Source organism: Oncorhynchus masou, chromosome 29, assembly GCF_036934945.1.
Source record: "Oncorhynchus masou masou isolate Uvic2021 chromosome 29, UVic_Omas_1.1, whole genome shotgun sequence".
Lineage (NCBI taxonomy): Eukaryota > Metazoa > Chordata > Actinopteri > Salmoniformes > Salmonidae > Oncorhynchus > Oncorhynchus masou.
Window position 1 is genome coordinate 52,955,126 of NC_088240.1, and position 26,068 is coordinate 52,981,193.

Below are 26,068 nucleotides of genomic sequence, written 5' to 3' on the forward strand. Positions count from 1 at the left end.
TGTGAGCAAGAGAGAAAAGGAAGAAACTTTACATGACTCACCAAGGTAGATGTCTGGACACAAGGGTTTTGCATCTGGTAAAAAATTGCTTTACAAATGTATTCTATTAGAAGCGGTGCTATAGCAAATGGATCTACTTACACCACACTCATAGTGTTCCAAAAGGGTTATTTGGCTGTCCCAATAGGAGAACCCTTTGAAGAAACCCATTTTGGTTCCAGGTATAACTATTTTTGGTTCCAGGTAGTACCCTTTGGGGTTCTATGTAAACTCCTCTGTGGACAGGTTTCTACCTGGAACCAAAAAGGGGTTTTCAAAGGGTTATCCTATGGGGACTGCCAATGAACTCTTTTAGGATTGCGATACCACTTGCTTGTTTTTTTGCAAATCAACTCAGCCAAATCTCAGAGTTCTATTTAACCAGGTCAGTAACTCGGTTGCTCGGCAACAACACGGCTGATGTTCATATTTTTATCTAGCTAGCTAGCTAGCTTGTCTGAAATCCAGCAGCTAACCTCTGTAGCTAGCTAGCTAGCTAACACCAGTCAGCTAACGAACAGGCAAAGAAAGGTAGTTAGCTATATTTGTTTATGGAAGGTTTATTATACAAATAACTTCAGCCATTAGCCACATTTCTCTGTCAGACAGGACACTACTTAAACTGCTGAGAAAACAAATTGCTTGCTAATGATATTAACAGCGCCTCTCTCTGGCTCTGTTGTGCACTGACTGCAGTCTGCAAATTCATGTTTGGTAGCATCAGAAAAACTCACCAGTTTAACATCCATAACGTCCATCTTAGTTCTTATTGCTGGACTTTGATTGTGGGAAATCACCATTCCAACCAGTTTATTGTGTGTATTGACCATTCATACGGCTCTCTACAGTCTAACCTATGAATTGTGCACCCATGAAATGGGGTATCTGCATTCTTAGTGGCACTCAGAACACACAAATATTAACGTCTTAGCTCTTATTGTGCAGAAAAAAACACTAATTAGTAAAACAAAGAGAAACTAAATAATTGTAGCTGAGTGTGTCCACAACATAAACACATGAAAAGTAAGAAATATGTAGTCACATTTCTGAAGGACGCACACTGGCCTTGGCTAAAAAAAAGCATGCTAACTAAAGGAAATCACAGGAGATGACTGGAACTTGTAACTTTTCTCTCGTTACTTCCTTCTCCTCAAAGCTGGAGAACGCCCAGCAAGCTCTGCTCCACATCACTGGTGGGCAGAGCTACAGCTCTCCTACTTTGAGCTAATATTTATTCTCTGTGGCCTTTTGTAACCAGTAAAGCGTTACAGTGGGAGGCACATTATTGGAGAAAGTGGATCCCTGCCTTTTGGCTGTAGTCTCAGGCTGGTTAGAAAATAATTTGGGAACTGTTATCTGTAAAGGTAGCTCGAAGTGGACTTGTGATGTTTTTCTGTTCAGAGGAGTGGATGTCTTGCTTCACGCGACTAGGGACAAGACCTGTGACCTGCTTTTCTTATTCGGAGCAGGAAGACTTTGAAAGGAGTGATTACTGCAGTGGCATTGAGGTGGAGCAACTGAAATTGAACATTCCCTGTGTCTGTGACACCCTCCGATTGGTGCGACGCAGACCAGGTGGTGAGCTTGGTGAAACTAAGGAGACATTGTTTGTCCTTTTGAGTTTTGAAACAGAACCTTTACCTGATAAAGTCATGTTAGGATATGTCAGATATCCAGTGAGTCCAAATAACTTGTGCCGAACCCACTAAGGTGTTTCAGTTGCCAAGCTTATGGTCATGTTGCAGAATTGTGTAGGAGGGAGATTAGGATATGTGAGAAGTGTCCAGGAGAGCATGGGACGAAGGAATTTGTAGTATCGGCAGGGAAAACTGAGTGTCAATTGTGGGGGGGCTTATGTTGCTGGGGATCAGATGGGAGAGAGAGAAAGGTATGAGAGAGAGAAAGGTTGAGGTTGCCAGGGTCAGAGTAGAATAGAAGGTGCTGTATACTGAGACAGTGAAGAGAGTAGAGGATGATTGGTCAAGGGTGAGTACTAAGCCTAGGCTAATACAGAGTGATACAAATTTGTTCTTCAGTAAGGTTTGCTTCTTAGCGTTCATTCCCATGGTTATCAGCTGTACCACAGAAATGGAAGGGAAATCACAGAAAATAGATGTTATGGTGGCATCTGCAGAGAAGTACTTGGGTGTACAATGTTTTACGAACTGTGTTGAACAAAAGAGTCCCTTTCTCCCAGTCCATTGGCCTGGTGTAGGATCAGTTAGGGTCAAAGTAGTGGAATGGGGTGGTGATGTAGATTTGTATTAAATAGTGGTATATACAGTACCAGTTAAAAGTTTGGACACACCTACTCATTCAAGGGTTTTTGTTTATTTTTACTATTTTCTACATTGTTGACATCAAAACTATGAAATTACACAAATTAAATAATGTGGTAACCAAAAAAGTGTTAAACAAATCAAAATGTATGTTATATTTTAGATTCTTCGATGTAGCAACCCTTTGCCTTGATAACATCTTTGCACACGCTTGGCAATCTCAACCAGCTTCATGAGGTAGTCACCTGGATTGCTTTTCCAACAGTCTTGATGGAGTTCCCACATATGCTTAGCACTTGTTTGGCTGCTTTTACTTCACTCTGCGGTCCAACTCATCCCAAACCATCTCATTTGCGTTGAGGTCGGGTCATTGTAGAGGCCAGGTCATCTGATGCAGCACTCCATCACTCTCCTTCTTGGTCAAATAGCCCTTTCGGAGCCTGGTGGTGTGGAAGGCGTATCACTGCAGAATGCTGTGGTAGCCATGCTGGTTAAGTGTGCTTTGAATTCTAAATAAATCAATGCACCCCCACACCATCAAACCTCCTCCTCCATGCTTCACGGTGGGAACCATACATGCAGAGATCATCCGTTCACCTACTCGGCCCTTCCTGCTTCCTGTGAAGCATTTTATTTGGCCTGCAATCCGAGGTGCATTTAATTGCCCATTTCTGAGTCTGGTAACTCTAATGAACTTATCCCCTGCAGCAGAGGTAACTCTGGATCTTCCTTTCCTGTGGCGGTCCTCATGAGAGCCTGTTTCATCATAGCGCTTGATGGTTTTTGCAACTGCACCTTTCCGGATTGACTGACCTTCATGTCTTAAAGTAATGATGGACTGTCGTTTGGCTGTCCTTATTTGAGCTATTCCTGCCATAATATGGACTAGGTCTTTTACTAAATAGGGCTATCTTCTGTTTACCAACCCTACCTTGTCACAATACAACTGATTGGCTCAAACACATACATTTACTTTTAGCAAGGCACACCTGTTAATTGAAATTCCAGGTGACTACCTCATGAAGCTGGTTGACTGGTACTGTATGTGTAGGGTTAGTTGGTGGTGCAGTATTTTCCTTTTCCCTTCCTTTTTTATTGTTTTATCACAAAATGTAAATTGATTGACCACACAGTACCGCACAGTAGGTGGCGGTATGCACAAACAAAATGTGCAAACGCCAAAATACCAAAGAAGAAGAAGTACACATAAGGCTTTGCATTTAGTCCAAAAAGTGTATTACTGTGCTGTGGTTTTTTTGTGCATATTACTTTAGTGCCTTGTTGCATACATATGCATATTTTTCTTTTCACTCTGTTAAATCAGTATTGTGGAGTCACTACAATGTTGATCCATCCTTAGTTTTCTCCAATCACAGCCATTGAAATCAACGTTACAATCACCAATGGTCTTATGGTGAAGCTGTTTCCTTCCTGTCCTGCAGCTCAGTTCAGAAGGACGACTGCATATTTGATGTGTCTGGCTGATTTAATACATCATCTACAGCATAATTATTAATTTGACCATGCATAAAGATATATTCAATGTCTGATGTGTTATTGTTACCCATCTACCCTTCTTTATGAGGCTTTCGAAAGCTCCTTTTGTCTTTGTAGTTGAATTTGTGCTTGAAATTCAAAACTTGACTGAGGGACCTTACAGATGTTGTATGTTTGACGGACAGAGGAAGGGATAGTCATTAAGAAATCATGTCAACCCCTATTATTTCACACAGAGTGAGTCTATATAACGTATGTGATTTGTTAAGCAAAGTGTTACTTTTAAACTAATTTAGGCTTGCCTAAACAAATGGATGACTCTATTTTATTTATTTTTAGAATTTTCTTTTCACTTTGACATTCTGCAGCATTTTGTGTAGATCAATGGCAAAAATGATGCAATTAAATCTATTACAATCCCACCTTGTAACTCACATGTATTTATTTTTTGTTCAAGGCGGTGTAGACTTTCTATAAGCACTGTATGTATGTATATATATATATAAACTCAGCACAAAAATAAATGTCCCCTTTTCAGGACCCTGTCTTTCGAAGGTAGTTCGTAAAAATCCAAATAACTTCACAGACCTTCATTGTAAAGTGTTTAAACACTGTTTCCCATGCTTGTTCAATGAACCATAAACAATTAATGAACATGCACCAGTGGAACGGTCGTTAAGACTCTAACAGCTTAGGCAATTAAAGTCACAGTTATGAAAACTTAGGACACTGAGGAGGCCTTTCTACTGACTCTGAAAAACACCAAAAGAAAGATGCCCAGGGTCCCTGCTCATCTGCGTGAACATGCCTTAGGCATGCTGCAAGGAGGCATGAGGACTACAGATGTGGCCAAATAAATTGCAATGTCCGTACAGTGAGACGCCTAAGACAGCGCTACAGGGAGACAGGACGGACAGCTGATCGTCCTCGCTGTGGCAGACCATGTGTAACACCTGCACAGGATCGGTACATCCAAACATCACACCTGTGGGACAGGTACAGGATGGCAACAACAACTGCCCGAGTTACACTAGTTACACTAGGAATGCACAATCCCTCAGACTGTCCGCAATAGGCTGAGAGAGGCTGGACTGAGGGCTTGTAGGCCTGTTGTAAGGCAGGTCCTCGCCAGACATCACCGGCAACAACGTCGCCTATGGGCAAACACCCACCGTCGCTGGACCAGACAGGACTGGCAAAAAGTGCTCTTCACTGACGAGTCGCGTTTTTGTTTTTGATGGTCGGATTCGTTTTTATCGTCAAAGGAATGAGCGTTACACCGTGCGTTACTCTGGAGCAGGATCGATATGGAGGTGGAGGGTCCGTCGTGGTCTGGGGCTGTGTGTCACAGCATCATCGGATTGAGCCTGTTGTCATTGCAGGCAATCTCAACGCTGTGCGTTACAGGGAAGACATCTTCCTCCCTCATGTGGTACCCTTCCTGTAGGCTCATCATGACATGACCCTCCAAGCATGACAATTCCACCAGCCATACTGTTAATTCTGTGAGTGATTTCCTGCAAGACAAGAATGCCAGTGTTCTGCCATGGCCAGCGAAGAGCCCGGATCTCAATCCCATTGAGCATGTCTGGGACCAAGGGGGTGAGGGCTAGGGCCATTCCCCCTAGAAATGTCTGGGAACTTGCAGGTGCCTTGGTTGAAGAGTTTGGTAACATCTCACAGCAAGAACTGACAAATCTGGTGCTGTCCATGAGGAGGAGATGCACTGCAGTACTTAATGCAGCTGGTGGCTTTACAAGATTCTGACTGTTACTTTAGATTTTGCCCCCCCCCCCCCGCCTCCATTTGTTCAGGGACACATTATTTCATTTATGTTAGTCACATGTCTGTGGAACTTGTTCAGTTTATGTCTCAGTTGTTGAATCTTGTTTTGTTCATTCAAGTATTTACACATGTTAAGTTTGCCGAAAATAAACGCAGTTGACAGTGAGAGGACGTTTCTTTTTTTGCCGAGTTAACATATCCTAAATATATATCCTAAATATAGTTTCAGCTTTGTGAACAAGGAAAGACAGAGTTTGCTCTCTGAAAGGTTTCTTCAGTCGTTGCCCGTATATTGGTCTTTAAACACTGGCTGGCCACGCAATCTTTCTATTTCCCACACTCTATCTAGACAAGTCTCCCAGTCATATTGTTTGGCTACTTTTCACTCTCATATGCATCACAAGTGTCATTGTAACATTTATATCAACCAAAACCTGTCACAGTAGTACAAATATTAGACCGTGATTGCATTGTTTGATTAAAATGTTTTACCAAGAGAGTGAACGGTGAAACTTCCTGCCACCACACCCATTCTCCATTACTCTTTAGTGTATTTCAGAGGTCAGAGTGTCACGCCTTGGTCTTAGTATTTTGTGTTTTAGTTTATTAGTAGTCAGACCAGGGTGTGACATGGGTTTATTATGTATTGTAGTTTCGTATTGGGGTTTGTAGTAGTTGGGATTGTAGCTGATTAGGGGTGTGTGTGTTTAATAGGTTTGGCTGCCTGAGGCGGTTCTCAATCAGAGTCAGGTGATTCTCGTTGTCTCTGATTGGGAACCGTATTTAGGTAGCCTGGTTTTCGCTTTGTATTTCGTGGGTGATTGTTCCTGTCTCTGTGTTAGTTTCACCAGTCAGGCTGTAATAGGTTTCACGTTCCGTTTGTTGTTTTGTATAATTTAGTTGTTCATGTATAGTTCGTTCATTTGTCTTCACTAAATAAACATGAGTAACCTACACGCTGCATTTCGGTCCGACTCTCTTTCAACAAAAGACGAACGCCATTACACAGAGATTCCATTGCAGAGTAGTATGCAGCCTTGCTTGAGTTACAAAGTAAAGGTGACTTGAGAATAGAAATGACACATAGAACTGCCAAAGTACCAGATATTGGTACTGCTTTGTTTAGTGTTGGCAACTATATGCATACTGGGGTATAATGTACAGTTAGACGCCAGTGAAGCTATGGCCTTTGCTCTGGGCTCATTCAAGCAAAAATTTGATGAGGAGTATTGAGGAGCAAACTGAGCACACACCTTTTGGTTGTATTGTTATATAAATTCTCTAAGGTTCTGCTGTTTGTGTTTTCCATTGGTCATGATGTAATGATAATGGTTGTCAGGGATCGCTGTAACCTACTGTATGTTGTTGTTAATTGTATGATTGTTACTGAACCAGTGAACTTGTTCTTGCCATTACAGATCATGATCGGAAAGGAATTCATCTTGAATGCACGGATCATATATGCACGGATTCATATATCCTTATGTACATATTCTTTATCCCCTTACACTGTGTATAAGACAGTAGTTTAGGAATTGTTAGTTAGATTACATGTTGGTTATTACTGCATTGTCGGAACTAGAAGCACAAGCATTTCGCTACACTCGCATTAACATCTGCTAACCATGTGTATGTGACAAATAAAATTTGATTTGATTTGATTTGATCAGACTAACCAATTGCAAAAAGGGAGAGGTGCAGAAAGATAGTCCCTCTGGCACTGATAAAGCAATGGTGAAAACGAAGGTAAAGTGTTTATCACTGCAAAGATTACTCAATTATAATAGCACCAGACTAACACAGTAATAGCCTATAGGACAACATAAATAACAATAGGTAACACTTAACTTGGCACCCAGCATCATAACACATTATGACTGGGGCGGCAGGGTAGCCTAGTGGTTAGAGCGTTGGACTAGTAACCGAAAGGTTGCAAGTTCAAACCCCTGAGCTGACATGGTACAAATCTGTTGTTCTGCCCCTGAACAGGCAGTTAACCCACTGTTCCTAGGCCATCATTGAAAATAAGAATTTGTTCTTAACTGACTTGCCTAGTTAAATAAAGGTAAAACAAAAAAATGACACGGTCATAACCATGTCATAACAGCTGACGTAACTTGTCATAATATGGTCAAACCACTGTCAGGACACATATATTGAAATCTGTTGTGACATATATTGCGTTGTTTCATGGCTGGTTATGACACCTACATAAGAGTGTTAAAACCCACAAAACCTGCCACGGTAGTTTTTTATGGCAGCTTATGACACCTACATAAAGGTTTCAAAACTCATTAACCTACCACACAAGACAAAACATTCCATTTACATTTTACATTTGAGTCATTAAGCAGACGCTCTGATCGAGAACGACTTCCATTACACCATAGCCTACTTTTCAACATGATGTTTATGTTATGTAACATTTACTGAAATTGACCATATTCAATTATTTTTGTAATTGCGCACAAATTGATGTCAGACATGCACCGACCCCAATGCTCTGTTGCTGATGACTGGGATGAATGCAGGAGAAGATTTCAGAAGCAGGACAAGACCTCCTTTTTTTGACTGATGACTGACATAACGGCATGTATGTGATAGGCCTATATGTTTATGATGGTCATAATGCTTCTTGACAGTATCATAAAGTGCATTTTCTTAGTCCAAGTAAAGTGGCACAGGATGGTCATAATGCTTCATGACAGTGTCATAAAGTGTATTTTCTACAAGTTATTTAAAATATGATGAGAAAAAAAAACATGACTTTAAAGAATTAATTACAACAACAGACTTAAGAAACACATTTTCAAATGAAAGGAAACTTCTTGACAGGGAAAAAAGACATTTGAATAAATGTGGGTTTTCACACTCTTATGTAGGTGTCATAGCCAAACATAAAATAACGCAATATATGTCACAACAGGTGTAAATATATGGGTCATGACAGTGTTATGACCATAATATGACAGGTTATGACAAGTTATGACAGCTGTTATGACATACAGTATTATGACAGGGTTATGACTGTCATACAGTGTTATGAAGCTGGGTGTCAAGGAAAGTGTTAGTATGAAATAATTATGTTTTGTGCAGTTGAATATTCTGTTATTCTTTCTAAGGAAACCTATTTCTTCTGTTTCAAATGTTGAGGTGCCACTTTGTAGTGTTGCTATACAAGAGCAAAATGGTGTTGGCCCAGAATGTTTGCAAACCAATGTAAAATGAGTCCCTGAAGCATCAAAATGTCTAGTCATTCTCTGGTGACTGGTCTGAATTTGATTGTAGCCTAGCTAAACTACTATTATTGTGTAAATGTCATTAAATGCCATAGTTTGGTCTTGGGACTACAAATTATTTAATGTTCCAGATTATTGAAAACAAACCGCCTTATACTTTGTTTGGCCTCTATCTCTGTGAATACATTTGGTTACGTTTTTTTGTGTCAAATGGTAATTATGTGAGAGGGAAGCCCAGGCCTGAAAGGAACCCCTGGCACCATTTTGCTTTGACCTTTAGTGTTCAGTGATTGCAGATCTGTAAAACCCAGAAAGGTGTAAGCAATAAGGCGTAGTAGTCTCCCCGAATCTTGTTATATTACCATATTACTTGCGAAAATCCCGTTTTAATAGATGTGCAAACGTCAAGAGGTTATGGCATTGGAGGTGGCGACAAAATAGAGTTCGGACCGGTCCAAAGAGACACAGGATGCTGTGTCCTGACATTCCGTCGTCGCATACATCATTCATCAGAGGCACTTTGGGTGCAGCCATGGCGGCGCCCCTTGCACATTTCGATGACGAGTGGCACGATTTTAAGGAATTTGAGCCGGTCTCAGAGCAGGGGACTCAGATGGACCGAGTAAACTTGGTTGCCGAGCAGTTGACAGGCGTTCTGAGGGTCCTTCCAGAGCTCAACAACAGCTTTTCGGGAGAAATAGGCGGCCTCAAGTCCATGGAAGATCTGGTGACTGATTTCGACGAGAAATTGGCAGTGTGTTTCCGAAATGTCAACACCCAAACGGAGAACATTGCCCCTGTAAACATTATCGCCGAGGACACAACGTTGAGGAACGATGAGTGAGTATGCGAAGTGACTCCGGGCCAAAGTTAGTTTTGTAACAACACCATTCCTCCCTTCCAACACACTATCAAATGTCAATGTCGCGCCCTGCACAATAAATAGCATCCAACTCATACATGCTGTCACGAGTATTGATGGTTGATGCAAGCTGCCGGCATTCAACATTGTATCAGATAAGCTTATATCATATTTACACCTATTCGAGAATATTGCTATAGGCTACAGTTATGCTACGTTCACTTCACTAGAAGGTTACGTTTATAATGATGCTTTTTTCCCCATGCATTATTGTTGCTCTGCACGTACTGTCAGTTGTGCTGATGACTTGTCAATAAGCAATGTTATCAATGATCGTGTGACTGCTCCATCACACTAGATCTTAGAGCTCACATAATCTCAGGTTGACATGTCAGTGCATGGTTTCCCAAATGTGCCTAACAACGACATCCCACTAAACTCTAGATTAGAATGTTGACCTAAATACCCTTCTCTGGAGTTCAGAATAAATCAGACTATTCACATTTATCCCCTCCTAAAAGATGAAAGATTTGGCTCATGTCTTGGGTAGAGATAGATGATCCCACTAACCTGTTTGTGGTTAATAAATAGTTAGCCCAATACTATGCTGTTTATAAATGATAGATTAGTTATTAATGTCTCGCCCTTCCCCTTTTCACTATTCATAATACCGTTTTAAAGCGGTGCGGCTGTAGTATTATCAACAGCCCAAACATATCGCACAGCTGGCCGATTAGTTCTCGTTACATCTTACTGCTTCCAAGTGCAGTGTCAATATGGCAAATATAACCACTGTTGACCATTATTAGAAGTTAGCTATCACCTATCTACATGAGCTTTTGGTCCTACAGGTGGTTGTGTTCACGTTTATGTGTCTCTCATCTCATTTCCCCCACAGGATCTGGGATGCTCTCGCAGATAATTATGGTAATGTCATGGCAGTGGATTGGAAACAGTCTCGAACGCGCTCCCTCCATCTCCCCACTCTAATCCTCAAAGACGAACCAGTGAGTCAAGTTCTTGCTTCATAGAGGGCTCTTTCTTTGCCCCTTTCCTTTCATCCCCAGTCTCTGTCTCTCTCTCTTTCTCCCTCTATCCCTATTCCCTACCACTCCCCCTCTCCCTACCCCTACCGTCCTGTCCAATCTGTTTATCGCTCCAATCTAAAATTCAGAATTCATTGTGCCAGGATTTAGTTTTGATTAAATCCCCTCCCCCTGACCTGTCAGAGGGTGGATGATGTAACACTGGAGCTGTCCGACGATGAGCTGAGGGAACAGATGGACATGCACACCATCATCGTCTCCTGCCTCAATGACAAACCCCTCTTACCCGCAGAACAGGTAGGGCTACCCACCAATTTACCAACCTACCAACCCACAGGTCTGCCTGGAATAGCCCAAGACTGACCCGCACTTTATCAAAGATAGAATACAGTGTAGCAGAGCTGGGTATGGGGCTTGTGCCTGTTGCTTGAATGTGCTTCACATAGACAGATGACAGGTGAACTGAGCCGGTGTTTGTGTGTTAACCAGAGTTGGGGTCTATTCGATTGACATTTCCAGTCAATTCAGGAATACAATTGCACTACATGTCCAATGCAACAGACAGGAATAGAAATGGAACTGATCCCAAATGTGTGGTGTTACCGTGTGTTGTAGGTTATTGAGGAGATAGAGGAGATGATGCAGGACTCTCCTGACTTGGGGGCAGAGCAGAACCACCCCTCTCAGTCAGACCTCTCCATGCTCTCTATGGACATCCAGCGCCCCAGAACAAACCACAGCTACGAAGAGCGTGAGTATATCTCTGTCAGTTAGGTGTGTGTGTGTGCATGTGTGTGTGTGTGTGTAAATGGTGTGAGGGAGGGGGAGGTTGAAAGTGTGTTTGCATTGCTATGCTACATTTCTGTGTGGTGTGTGTGTGTGTGTGTGTGTGTGTGTGTGTGTGTGTGTGTGTGTGTGTGTGTGTGTGTGTGTGTGTGTGTGTGTGTGTGTGTGTGTGTGTGTGTGTGTGTGTGTGTGTGTGTGTGTGTGTGTGTGTGTGTGTGTGCAGGAGAGATGACCCTGTGTGTAGCAGAGCTGAATGAGCGGCTGGAGGAGGTGGAGATGGCCATCAGACATTACAGTGAGGAGCTGATTCAACACCTGGCCCTCAGGGACGAGCTGGACTTTGAAAAAGAGGTGAAGAACAGCTTCATCTCTATCCTGATAGATGTGCAAAACAGACAGAAGGAACACAGGGAACTACTGAAGAAAAAGAAAAAACTCAAGAGTGGTACCGGGGCCCCGCAGGGCCGACCAGAGAGAACACAAGCACTAGGATCAGTGAGTGACACCATCCATGCTGTGCGTGCACACACACAAACACACACACACAATTCCTGCTGATCCACTGTTTAATGGCATTGCTTAGTAACCTTTTAATGTATTCAAACCTTATACAACTTATTTCTTGCTTGTACAGATATCCCCCTGTATTACTATCTTGATACCTTATTACTTCACTCTTTTTACAAACTCATTTACTGGTTTATTGTTTTGGGGATATTGACGTTTTAAACCTTGGACATGGTTCCTTCGTTTTTCATCTGCTTGTTTCCTGTTTGTGTGCCTCTTACTTCCCATATCTCTACTTCACGTCCTTCCTCTCTAGCGCTTTAGCATGGTGGGGCTCTCCTCTGCCATTCAAAATGGCTTCCAGCAAACTTTTGGGAGTGGTGGGAGTGAAAGACAGGTGCCTATATTTCTCTCTTTCTCTCTGTCTGTTGCCCTCTTCATTGGTGCTGTGTGTGTGTGTTTTTGTTGGTCAACTAGATGGTAATTGTACATGAAGTACAATAGGTGGAATTAAAGTATTTGTGTGGTAGTGGTAGAAGTTTAAAACGTTTTACTTGACTATTTAAAGCAAAGCAGTTGCATATAGTCAAAGTTTATTGTAGTAAAATAATTATTTTTGATTAACTACTATATCAACCATATTAATTTGGATTATGGGGCAGTTAGATCACAAAAATGTCTCAACTACAGTTGTTGCGTGTGAAAACTAAAAGAAGAAAGACAAAGAACAAAGCAATCTTTTGTTAGAAGATGGGAATAAAAAGCAGGATCAAGTGGACAACACTCTTAGGAAAGCAAAGAAACTCAGGAATCAATCACGCTATGGGTTTCAGATAAATAGATTTGTAAAACGTTCAGTGTGAAGGAAGTTTGATTTTCGGTGAATGATGATGTAATGATTAGAAAGTTGTAAGCTATTATTTTTTAAGAGAAATATCTAGTGGTGACAACTCTTTAAAAGTATTTGTGTGGTAGTTGATGAACTACAGTGCCTTTAGAACGTATTCACACCCCTTGACTTTTTCCATATTTTGTTGTGTTACAGCCTGAATTTCACATGGATTAAATTGAGATTTTGTGTCACTGGTCTACACACAATACTAGTTACTCCACAATACTAACTTAAATGACAGAGTGAAAAGAAGGAAGCCTGTACAGAATACAAATATTCCAAAACATGAATCCTGTTTGCAAATAAGGAACTAAAGTAAACCTGCAAAAAATGTGGCAAAGAAATTAACTTTATGTCCTTAGTACACAGAGTTATGTTTGGGGCAAATCCAACACAACACATAATTTTTAAGCATCAGGGTGATGCATCATGTTATGGGTATGCTTGTCATCAGCAAGGATTAGGGAGTTTTTTAAGATGAAAAGAAACGGAACATAGCTAAGCACAGGCAAAATCTTAGAGGAATACCTGGTTCAGTCTGCTTTCCTACAGACACTGGGAGACAAATTCACCTTTCAGCAGGACAAGACCAAATCTACACTGGAGGTGCTTGCCAAGACGACATTGAATGTTCTTGAGTGGCCTAATTACAATTTTGATTGAAATATTTTTGAAAACCTATGGCAAGACTTGAAAATTGCTGTCTAGCAATGATCAAAAACCAACTTGACGGAGCTTGAAGAATAAAAAAAAAAATAATGTGCAACTATTGTACAGTCCAGGTGTGCAGAGCTCTTAGAGACTTACTTACAGTGCCTTGCGAAAGTATTCGGCCCCCTTGAACTTTGCGACCTTTTGCCACATTTCAGGCTTCAAACATAAAGATATAAAACTGTATTTTTTGTGAAGAATCAACAACAAGCGGGACACAATCATGAAGTGGAACGACATTTATTGGATATTTCAAACTTTTTTAACAAATCAAAAACTGAAAAATTGGGCGTGCAAAATTATTCAGCCCCCTTAAGTTAATACTTTGTAGCGCCACCTTTTGCTGCGATTACAGCTGTAAGTCGCTTGGGGTATGTCTCTATCAGTTTTGCACATCGAGAGACTGATGTTTTTTCCCATTCCTCCTTGCAAAACAGCTCGAGCTCAGTGAGGTTGGATGGAGAGCATTTGTGAACAGCAGTTTTCAGTTCTTTCCACAGATTCTCGATTGGATTCAGGTCTGGACTTTGACTTGGCCATTCTAACACCTGGATATGTTTATTTTTGAACCATTCCATTGTAGATTTTGCTTTGTTTTGGATCATTGTCTTGTTGGAAGACAAATCTCCGTCCCAGTCTCAGGTCTTTTGCAGACTCCATCAGGTTTTCTTCCAGAATGGTCCTGTATTTGGCTCCATCCATCTTCCCATCAATTTTAACCATCTTCCCTGTCCCTGCTGAAGAAAAGCAGGCCCAAATCATGATGCTGCCACCACCATGTTTGACAGTGGGTATGGTGTGTTCAGGGTGATGAGCTGTGTTGCTTTTACGACAAACATAACGTTTTGCATTGTTTCCAAAAAGTTCAATTTTGGTTTCATCTGACCAGAGCACCTTCTTCCACATGTTTGGTGTGTCTCCCAGGTGGCTTGTGGCAGAGTCTCCCACCTCAGCTGTAGATCTCTGCAGTTCATCCAGAGTGATCATGGGCCTCTTGGCTGCATCTCTGATCAGTCTTCTCCTTGTATGAGCTGAAAGTTTAGAGGGACGGCCAGGTCTTGGTAGATTTGCAGTGGTCTGATACTCATTCCATTTCAACATTATCGCTTGCACAGTGCTCCTTGGGATGTTTAAAGCTTGGGAAATCTTTTTGTATCCAAATCCGGCTTTAAACTTCTTCACAACAGTATCTCGGACCTGCCTGGTGTGTTCCTTGTTCTTCATGATGCTCTCTGCGCTTTTAACGGACCTCTGAGACTATCACAGTGCAGGTGCATTTATACGGAGACTTGATTACACACAGGTGGATTGTATTTATCATCATTAGTCATTTATGTCAACATTGGATCATTCAGAGATCCTCACTGAACTTCTGGAGAGAGTTTGCTGCACTGAAAGTAAAGGGGCTGAATAATTTTGAATAATTTTGCACGACACAGTTGCATTCTACCGAAAACATTCTTCTGTCCATCTCCAACTGTTTGAACAGATGTTGAAATAAAGTGGCCTACCTTATTTCTCAGAATGAGAACGAGTTGCCAATTCCTTATATAATTGTTTTATGCTTATTGCAGATTTATAAAACGCAGCCTAAACAGCGAGTATAACTACCTTTATTCAACAAAAATGCTGCCAACGATACATTGTACCTTAATGCGTGCACTACAAACTGATCATTCATTTTCCAGAATTAATGTTCATTGGGACATCCGTTTTAGTAGTGTCTGCTCTGCTTGAAATTTGAGGAGTTAAAACATAAACAGGGTATGGTTCGAAAGGTTAACTTCTCCTCTATTACAGTAAAAAAAATGTCTCCATGTGTTTCGGTGTCCATATGATCAATTCTGTTGGACCAAACCTCAAATGCAAATAGTAAATTGAAACCGTTTGTCAGAGAGGAAGAAGTGATCTCTCATCTTTTTTTTGTGAGTTGTAGGGAGAGGGTCTTGGGAGAAAGAGGCGAAGTGCGTTTCTATGTGCTTATTTTGAACCTATGCTTGTTGCCTGCCTTCCCGCCTTTCGAACAACGACACCCGTTGTTATGGCGAAGACATGAGCATCTTGTCATTATATACAGATCTCATCCCTACTTTCCACTAGATGTTGGAACATTTCTGCAGGGACATGCTTCCATTCAGCCACAAGAGCATTAGTGAGGTCGGGCGCTAATTTTGGGCGGTTAGGCCTGGCTCGCAGTCTGCATTCCAATTCATCCCAAAGGTGTTTAATGGGCTTGAGGTCAGGGCTCTGTAAAGCTATTCCAAACCGTTCTTAACCGACCGTTTCTGTATGGACCTTGGTTTGTGCATAGGGCATTGTCATGCTGAAACAGGGAATTGCCATCCCCAAACTGTTGCCACAAAGTTTGAAGCACATAATCATCTTGAATGATATTGTATGCTGTAGCGTTAAGATTTCCCTTCACTGGAATTAAGGGGCCATTAAAAACAGCCCCAGACCATTATTCCTCCTCCACCGAACTTTACAGTTGGCACTATGCATTCGGGCAGGTAGCATTGTCCTGGCATCAGTCAAAACCAGATTTGTCTGTCGAACTGCCAGATGGTGAAGCATGATTCGTCACTCCAGAGGACGCAATTCCACTGCTCCAGAGTCCAATGGCAGCGAGCTTTACACCACTCCAGCCGATGCTTGGCATTGCGCATGGGGATCTTAAGCTTCTGTGCGGCTGCTCGGCCATGGAAACCCATTACATGAAGCTCCCGATGAACAGTTCTGGTGCTGATGTTGCTTCCAGAGGCAGTTTGGAACTCGGTAGTGAGTGTTGCAACCCAGGACAGAGGATTTTTACGCGCTACGCACTTCAGCACTTGGCTGAGGCTTTGTTCACAGTTGTTCCTAGACATTTCCACTTCACTTACAGTTGACCGGGGCAGCTTTAGCAGGGCAAAAATTTGACGAATTGACTTGTTGGAAAAGTGGCATGCTATAACGGTGCCACATTGAAAGTCACTGAGCTCTTCATTCTACTGTCAATGTTTGTCTATGGAGATTGTATGGCTGTGTGCTCGATTTTATACACCTGTCAGCAACGGGTATGGCTGAAATAGCTGAAGCCACTCATTTGGGTGGGTGTCCGCATACAATTGGCAATGTAGCGTGCATTAATAACTTATGTCACACAAGACACCTGTCTGATTCACGCTTGTCTCAGTGGACTAATCCATTGCGGAGGCCGCAGGGAAGGCACAGCAGTATCTCCAGTAGTACATTTAGTGTTAATTCCCATAATTTCTAATCTACAATGTTTGTTTGTTATGGTAATTTCTGTTAATGCACTCAATATATTATTATTACAGTCTTACTGTTGTCACTGTAGGATCTGACACGTTTGCAGAGCACACAACCTAGGCTGTGAGAAAAAAAAGTTTTGGTTTATTTCATTCCATTTACAAGTTGTCAATTTATGAATTGTCTTTTGTTTGGAGCACTCCTGTCAATCTTGAGTAAAGGACACGCAACTGATTACGCATATAGAAGTAGGACTAGTCTACTTAGTCTGCGAGCAAATGTAGGCCTATAATTGTGCCCATTTGAGGATCTAATACTATTTATGATTGTCTTAATTTACCGTCACTGTGGAATTTCTGAAAGTAATTTTTTCTTCGCCTCAAGCAGCGAGGTAGACAAAGTCTGTTTTTACATCCATTGAAAATGATAGTTGTTCCTCAACGGAGCCTATTTGAAAAATCTTTACAGCTCGCTCCCTTTTGATTAACGCTCAGCATGAAAGGGGGAAGGAATGTCATGCTCTGATCCGGTGGAAGCGTCATAAAATAGGTCTACCTAATTACGTCTTATCCCTTGCAAAATAGCCTGCAGCGGTGTCTGTCTGTCTGTCTAGAGCTCACTGGAGCTGGAAACTCTGAGGACCCAGAATATTTTATACAATGTTGCAAGTTAGCTAGCAGGAGCTTCAGGCCTGACCAAGTTAATACAATAGTTGACACAATGTTTCAAGTTCTTTGCAGACAGGTCATGCATAGACAATGTGATTTAGATTATATTTATTTTCTACCTGCAGGTTGCAATATTCAAAATGTTTGGCTTTATGTAGTTATGTAGAGACTATTTTTACATATTGGCAATGAAAATAAAAGTTACTTTTAGATTTGTATAATTTTCATTTACATATAATTTAGATTTACCACATAACATTGATTTTGAGATATGAAGGCTTTATTATAAATTAAATTAAACTGTTCCATGAAAATGTGCATATGAAAATCATAACTGACATGCAGATCAATAGAAATGGTATGATAACTTGGCACTCCAAATGGAAAAGGTTGCCATCCGCTGGTTTAGCCTATTACCTGCAAATTCAGGAGCTTAACAGCCGAGGCAAATCTGCGAAAGTCAGCAGCAGCGGGCAGCGGAAGGAGGAAGGTCGGGAGCAGGTGTTTTTCTTCTGGTTAGGCTATATTGATCTCTGGCTCTCTCTTTAGTAATTTATGTGTCTTCATTTTTAATCGCAGTCCTTAAAGCATCAGACAAGCTCAGTAGCCTACATATAGGTGATTTTATTCAAACATAGGACGTGGAAAAATACAAGTACATTTTATTCGACCAATCAGAAGACTCTTGGTCAACTAAGATTTGTTTTATTTGGAGACAGCCCTACACTGTATGTAGAATAGATTTGTTTGCTAAAAGTACATTTCCTGAAGTAAATGTGGTTTGTTTGCTAACTTGTTTTAAAGTATGTATGGTTTTGAAATATGTTATAGTAGTGGTAGTGCCTGCAGTATTAATGGTGGTGACTGGTTATAGTTGAAAAAGTAGGTTGTTGAAAACTAAGAAACTAAGTCTGAAAATATGAAAGTTGGTTTGGAGTATTTAGCTTGAACAGTTCAAGAGTTACAATTATTGTTGGTGGGTATTATATGCTAAATTATGCTCATTTAAGTTTTTCAAATTATAGTGCAGACCAAAGCTCGTGCGAACCAGAGCACACCCAAGGCCAGAGCTGTACCAGAGCTAGTGCAGACAAGAGCAGTAGTTGTGGTCAGTAGTTGTGTGGTTGTGGTCAGTGTCTAAACTACAGTTGTTGCATGTGAAAACTGAAAGAAGTGCAATGAGAAGCAGGGTTGCCAGGTCTAGCTTAAATTTCTAGCCCAATGACCTCTCAAAACCCGCCCAAAAGGCCTGAAAACTAGCCCAATTAATAAAAAAAATTCAGGCAAGAGAGGAGTTGCCATACATAGACAATAAACAATTTTTCCATAACATTATCGAGACAAGAAGGAATATCATACTTACTTGTAAAATCCAGGTTTCCTCAAAATAATAATATTGCAAGCTATGACATGACGTAATAAAGGAATAGGAATATGTGACAAAATAAAATAAAAGTCTGTTAGCTGTGGTATAGTGGCTATATTGTCATTATAAACTGTTTACCAACGTAATTAGAACAGTACAAAGTAATGTTTTGTCATACCGTTGGTATATGGTCTGATATACCACGGCTTTCAGCCAATCAGCGTTCAGGACTCGAATCAGGTTTATAATTGTAAATAAATCCCCTTTGTGCATGTGCATAACAATAGATAACTCCTACAGGAGAGTTTGAGTGATGAAAGTTGGACAGAGGATCTCGAAATCTCTGAGCAAGAAACACTTGGACAAACATGAAAAAACTAATGTTAGGCTCTTTTCTGGCAATTGGGCTGTTATTATGTGACAGATGTTAGGCGACAATCTGTCATTGACTTGTCATTTCAATAGACATAGGCTTTAGACTAAAATCAGGGTTTTTGATTCTAATTCAATTTTACCATAGTTTGCTAAGATAAAGGCAGGTAGCCTATAGCCCCTGATAGGACTACATCTCATTTCAGATAGTCTACAGTATCCTAGACAAGATGTAGGCAAGATGTAAACTGAACGATTAAGCAGCTCGCTTAGTTCAAATTAAGACACATTTATTCAACATGAATAGCGAGGCGATATCGCAAAAAGAAGTAACTTGTTTCCCCAATAGCCGACTGAAATAAGGCTACTGAGAATGTGGTCATAATTTCCATCACTGAATTAAATAATTAATAATATATATATATGAACTTAATATGCTTGTCAACAACAGCCAGTGTTTATTTTTTTGAATGGGTTTTTACCTGTAGCCTAATCTGACGATAGTTCATAATAACACAAGGCTCCACCAACAAAGTTATAGGCTATTTATTAAATTGGTTTGCCAGCTCCACAAACGGCACAAAGGCTATACAAGGCTACACAAGCGGCACAAAGGCCATACAAGGCTACACAAGCGGCACAAAGGCCATACAAGGCTACACAAGCGGCACAAAGGCTATACAAGGCTACACAAGCGGCACAAAGGCTATACAAGGCTACACAAGCGGCACAAAGGCTATACAAGGCTACACAAGCGGCACAAAGGCTATACAAGGCTACACAAGTGGCACAAAGGCTATACAAGGCTACACAAGCTGCACAAATTAATTTGCAATGACTCCAGTGATATCGTCATTTCAACAACAATTATTGTATCAAATGGTAGCCTCCAATGTCATATACATGAATAGGTTTACTTGATGGCCAACAGGGGCACATGTTTAATTCTCCACATTTAGCCTAATGTCAGTTTCATTGAGGACTTTTCCCCGTAAAAAAGAACCAGGCGAGGGAGTTCCATAACTTCCATTTAACATTTCTACTCGGGCAGCCCCTGAGACCCAAGAACTGCGCATGCATGAAGCACTATGCTTGATACCTAAGCAGTCAACATTAGAATACAGTTTAAACCACCTCCAAGCGGATTTATGTAATGCGTTCTAGTGCGTTCCCAAAGTCATTTTCCGGTGCTTTGTCTCAATTATTTATTGGTGTGCATCAGTTCTAGAGTATTAATATGTTTTATGGAAAAGAATGTTTGGAAAAAGGTGTCTCCATAATGACAATCTAAATAGCCTACCTACAACTGGTGAAAAGTTGTCACAACGTACCCGTGTGTGCTGCTCTCGCTCCTCTCGCTAACCTGACTCAGCCAATAACTGTAGCGCTCTCTCAACACACACACTGTGCACACATACATACATAGACCCCTCTGGCTCTCCCCACTACTCAATCACTCAGGACCAGCCTGTCTCACTGCCTGACAGTCAGGAGCAGGTCACAGTGAAATACACTGCTCAAAAAAAGTTAGGTTAAATTAGATGATTTGTGTAAAAAGTTGCATTGTTTCATTTACAGTGAATGGAATGTTGGAATTGAAGATGTCACAATGGGGCCTTTAGAATGTTGAGAAAATTGACATGAAAGTGGATGGAGGACAAAAAAATGTGGAACTTAAAAAGTATAACACATATTTTAAAAAGGTTGTCTACATTGTCCACGGCGTTTCTAGCTTGAACAGTGCAAAATAATAATAACAAAAAGTCTGAAGTATGACGAAGATTTAAAGTCTGGACTTTTGCTTCGCAAATCCCACCTAAGAATGCTGATCCCCTCCTCCCCCTGTAGTTACGAAGTAGTCTTAACAAACATCACTATGTTAATTTTCAGTCTACAATGGTTGCACTTCTACTCTCATGGAGCAGCAATTGAAAAATTGTATTTAGCATGTACAGTGCCCAGTGAAGGTTTTCACACCCCTTGCACAGTTTTCTAAATGTTCTGCCGTAAAATGAAATGTAAATGCAAATTACATTTGATTTTTTCCCCGACCAGTCTACACAACCTGCTGCACAATTTCAATGTAAAGGAAAATGATAGAACATGTTCTTAATTAATTAGAACACAAAACAAAGATGCCTTGATTGCATATGTCTTCACATTCAATCTCATTCAAAACGATTCACAGCTGTAATGGCTGCCAATGGTGGTTCCACCAAGTATTAACTCTGGGGTGTGAAGACATATGCAATCAAGACTGTTTTTTTTTATTGGTATTAATTTGTAAAATGTTCTATAATTCTTCTTTCACTTTGAAAATGTGGGATAGGCTGTGTAGATCAGTAGGAAAACCATATAACGTGTAATTGAATTAAGGCAGACAAATGTGAAAAAGTGTACATGGGGTGTTTACACTATCACTAGGCACTGTACTTATACTCTCTCTCTTTTTCTCTGTTGTATCTCACCCCATGGCCTCAGTATCTGACCACAGTAATTCCATATGAGAAGAAAGGAGGCCCTCCATCGGTGGAAGATCTTCAGATCCTTACCCAAAGTAAGTGGCACCTCTCAGGTGCAGAGCATTTATCCCCCGCCCATCAAATGAGTCTTGAATAAATAAAAACATTTGTGCTACTTGAAGTACAGGGTACAGTTGTTTATCTGGTGTTATAGATGGTTGACATACCGTGGTCAAATAAATTCCTGGAATAAATATATTTTTCTGATTGGTTTGTGTTGCAGTCCTGCAAGCTATGAGAGACGACAGTGACAAGGTGCCCAGGCTTCTGACAGACTACATTCTCAAAGGTGAATACACTCAGCCTCTCTCTATGTACATTGTAACATTAGTAGGCTATATTACAGGGATGTATGTGTTATTGGCCTACTGTTGTCTCTGCATTTTTTGTAGAATTCAAGAGCACAACGGTTATTGATAACCGGCTATTTTAGTCTATTTTAAGCTAGGCTTTTCTACTGTTTAAGTTGTTGTGCCTTTTCTTTTGTGTGTATGGTACAGGGCAATTTACAGTTGAGTGATCTCCTTTTTAATTTCTTTAAAAACATGTCTCTCCATTCTTCATTTTCTGTTCAATGTCTCGCTGCATTGTACTTGCCAGCTCTGGTGTGAGAGCTGTGGACAGAGAGGTTTGTGGCACACATGCACAGACACTGTACTGTGTAGTTTAGTTCACTCATTGCGGGGAGAGCTTTAGTGTAATGTAACCGTACCCTGCCCTTGTGTCCTGCCCCCCCCCCCCCCTCACTGTCACACTGCTGCTGTTTAGGGTATGGTAGACCCCATTGCTGCTCCCGTTGGTGTCACAAAGTTATCCCTGACCCATGACCTTGCATTGCGTATCCCTTCACATCCTCAAGTGATCCCAAATGGACCTGATGGGTTCCCCTGAAGCGCTCCCTGGGAATCACTGCTCTTACAACCATCGGAACCTATTTCTCTTTCTGGGCTCACTGAATACTAAATGGCTGTATTGGCATATTGTGTATTTTTGGCGTTGCTGTTTCAAGTGTGTTTGGATTCCTTGAGACTGTTTTCCTGATCAAACCTAGATAGATACAGGTACTTTGTTATTTTATTTCTCCAGTTTTACTATTTCATTTATTTTTCTCCACCCAAGCCTGTTCTATTTCTTACTTTGTATTTTCCCGTAATTGCCTAACTGGCATTCACACATAGTCTCAGCCATACTCATTAATATGTGTTTTTTCCACAGTGCTTTGCCCAACATAGACTGGAAGGACGATAACGGACATTTTGGAAACGAGGTGAGGGATCTGGTTTCAATGTCAACAAGCAAAATGAAGAGGACTCACTCGGTGTATAAAAAATAAAAACATAAGCACACTGAATTGATTCTTTCGGATGCATGGTATTTTACCTTAAGTTGCTCCTTTTTGTGTAACACCCCATAGATGTTTTATACCTCATTCAGTTTTATTTTCTCTGTGTTGCAACATGGTGATTTCACAAACCTTGTGTATTTGACAACTTCAGGTATTGTTTTATTGTTTTTACTTTAAGTGCAGTGTAAAATACAGTACTCAAAGTCACAAGAAAGATACTCATACATTCTAGTGTTGCATTTACTATATGTGGCTGATTTCAACAGCCTTTTGGACAATAGGGGGCCTTACTTCGTTTGGCCCTGAAGTAAGATCGAGCTACTCATATCCAAAGGGTTGTGTCTGAATTTGATTAACCTAATGTGAAGGTCTCAGAAACGACTGAGCATGTGTAATATTAGGGATGTGAAACATTTTAGATTTGTTTAAAAGTGCTTAAATACATTTCATTAATAAAATAAACCTTGAACTAAATACTAACATTATTCTACACAACTCAGTCCACCATTTGGCCTCCCTAAAAGCACTGCACATATATGTTTTAGTCATAGCTAAATACTGTAGTAGTGCCATTGTTGTCATACTTAGAAGGAATTGCGAAGGTAATGTGAACAGAACTGTAATTAATTACAGAGCACTGATGTGACTACTAGCTATGCATTTGAGTAAAAAATGACTCACTGAATCAGAGGCACCATGCAGCCCAGACCTGGCCAGTCTATGAAGGCTGTGCACACAAGCTGGGCATTATTATATTTCTATACACAAGAAATGAAGATGCCTTTTTATTTGCAAAAAAACATTTGTACATTTGTAAATGACTTTTTCTTTTTAACCAAATGTTATTATACTGAGCTACTTATCTGCTAAATGTATAAAGTCATTGGTAAACCCAATTTAATCTGTTTTTGTTTCATTACTGAGTCAACTCCCTTTTTCTCTGTCCTTGCTCACACAGCAATGACACTGATATGGAACAACAACTTATTTAGTTATGCAAACTCAGCCCTGCATTTAACAGGCAGCCATGCTCTGTCAATGCCACTTTACTCTAATCCTCATTGGAACATGGGGAAATCATGAAGCTAGTGTTATACTGAACACAAAACATTGACAACACATTTTTCCAACTCCAACTAGGAGAAAAACATTAGAGAGAGGAACAGCATATATGGATCCAATGGTTCGTGAAAATTTGAGAGAGATGGCTCCTTCGGTACCAGTGTCCTTCACTTCTACAGTAGGCTTATACTTCACTTCACCAGTAGGCTTATACTTCACTTCTACAGTAGGCTTATACTTCACTTCACCAGTAGGCTTATACTTCACTTCTACAGTAGGCTTATACTTCACTTCACCAGTAGGCTTATACTTCACTTCTACAGTAGGCTTATACTTCACTTCACCAGTAGGCTTATACTTCACTTCTACAGTAGGCTTATACTTCACTTCACCAGTAGGCTTATACTTTGCTTCACCAGTAGGCTTATACTTCACTTCTACAGTAGGCTTATACTTCACTTCACCAGTAGGCTTATACTTCACTTCTACAGTAGGCTTATACTTCACTTTACCAGTAGGCTTATACTTCACTTCACCAGTAGGCTTATACTTCACTTCACCAGTAGGCTTATACTTCACTTCTACAGTAGGCTTATACTTCACTTCACCAGTAGGCTTATACTTCACTTCTACAGTAGGCTTATACTTCACTTCACCAGTAGGCTTATAGATAATTGAGGATAAGAGTAACTCGCACGTGCACATAACACACGTGAAATACAAAAACAAACACTCCAAAACACACTGTTGTTTTATAATCAGCTGACCATGTGTCAGCCAAACCATATCCAGCTAGGTGAGAGGAACCAGATGAACTAAATGAAAGGGTATTTTGGCAGCTAGGCCAAGCCAGTAGGTAGCTACCAGTGGGAACATGATTGCGTGATGAGTGAGATGAAAAATACCAAATCAGGCCATGTGACAACCAAACCAACACATGGCACCCCATGAAGAACTTAAAGATGCCACGAGAATATCACTCTTGTTTGGACTGAGAATGAAACACAAAGATCATGTCTAGAGATAATATCACTGCTTCATATTATATTCAAATGGAGTTACATTTCAAGATAGGAAACTGATATTGATATCTGAGATGATCAAATTCTCATCATGGACACACAACGTAAACTGAGATAAACTCATTCACCATTGCTAAATGGAGTGTATAAATGGAGACATGTCAGGACAGAATATCTCATAGCGGCCTCATCTGCAAAAAAAAAAAAGCATATGAAGAGTTTCATACCAAGATTATATACAGTTGAAGTCGGACGTTTACATATACATAGGTTGGAGTCATTAAAACTAGTTTTTCAACCACTCCACAAATTTCTTGTTAACAAACTATAGTTTTGGCAAGTCGGTTAGGACATCTATTTTGTGCATGACACAAGTAATTTGTCCAATAATTGTTTACAGACAGATTATTTAATTTATAATTCACTGTAACACAATTCCAGTGGGTCAGAAGTTTACATACACTAAGTTGACTGTGCCTTTAAACAGCTTGGAAAACTCCAGAAAATTATGTCATGGCTTTAGAAGCTTCTGATAGGCTAATTGACATCATCTATCATTGTCTCTGATTGAGAACCATACTTAGGTACCCTTTTCTTCCATCTGTTTTGTGGGAAGTTAACTTTGTAGTTGTTCAGGGCACATAGCCCAAAGCTTCACGGTTGTTTTTTTGTTCTTCGTTTTGTCGCCGTCATTTTTAAATAAAGTTCGTATGCTTACCATGCTGCACCTTGGTATGTATGCTTACCATGCTGCACCTTGGTCCAGTCCTTCAGCCAGCCGTGACAGAAGGTTTTCACACACCTTGACTTTTTCCA

General features: G+C 40.6%; 1 protein-coding gene across 1 annotated transcript; it reads left to right on the forward strand.

Annotated features, from left to right (window-relative positions):
• The first annotated feature begins 9,371 nt into the window (after positions 1-9,371).
• Positions 9,372-23,418, forward strand: LOC135521215 (fasciculation and elongation protein zeta-2-like). The gene is made up of 9 exons (XM_064947145.1): positions 9,372-9,679; positions 10,600-10,708; positions 10,931-11,044; positions 11,363-11,498; positions 11,757-12,028; positions 12,357-12,437; positions 21,783-21,858; positions 22,047-22,112; positions 23,039-23,418. The coding sequence occupies exons 1-9, from the start codon at positions 9,372-9,374 to the stop codon at positions 23,053-23,055; spliced, it is 1,179 nt and encodes a 392-aa protein (XP_064803217.1). The 3' UTR covers positions 23,056-23,418.
• Positions 23,419-26,068: the final 2,650 nt, after the last annotated feature.

Coding starts and splice junctions, on each gene's coding strand:
- LOC135521215 (XM_064947145.1), top strand. CDS start 9,372: ATGGCGGCGCCCCTTGCACATTTCGATGACGAGTGGCACGATTTTAAG. Junction 9,680..10,599: donor ACAACGTTGAGGAACGATGA/GTGAGTATGCGA, acceptor TTTCCCCCACAG/GATCTGGGATGCTCTCGCAG. Junction 10,709..10,930: donor TAATCCTCAAAGACGAACCA/GTGAGTCAAGTT, acceptor CTGACCTGTCAG/AGGGTGGATGATGTAACACT.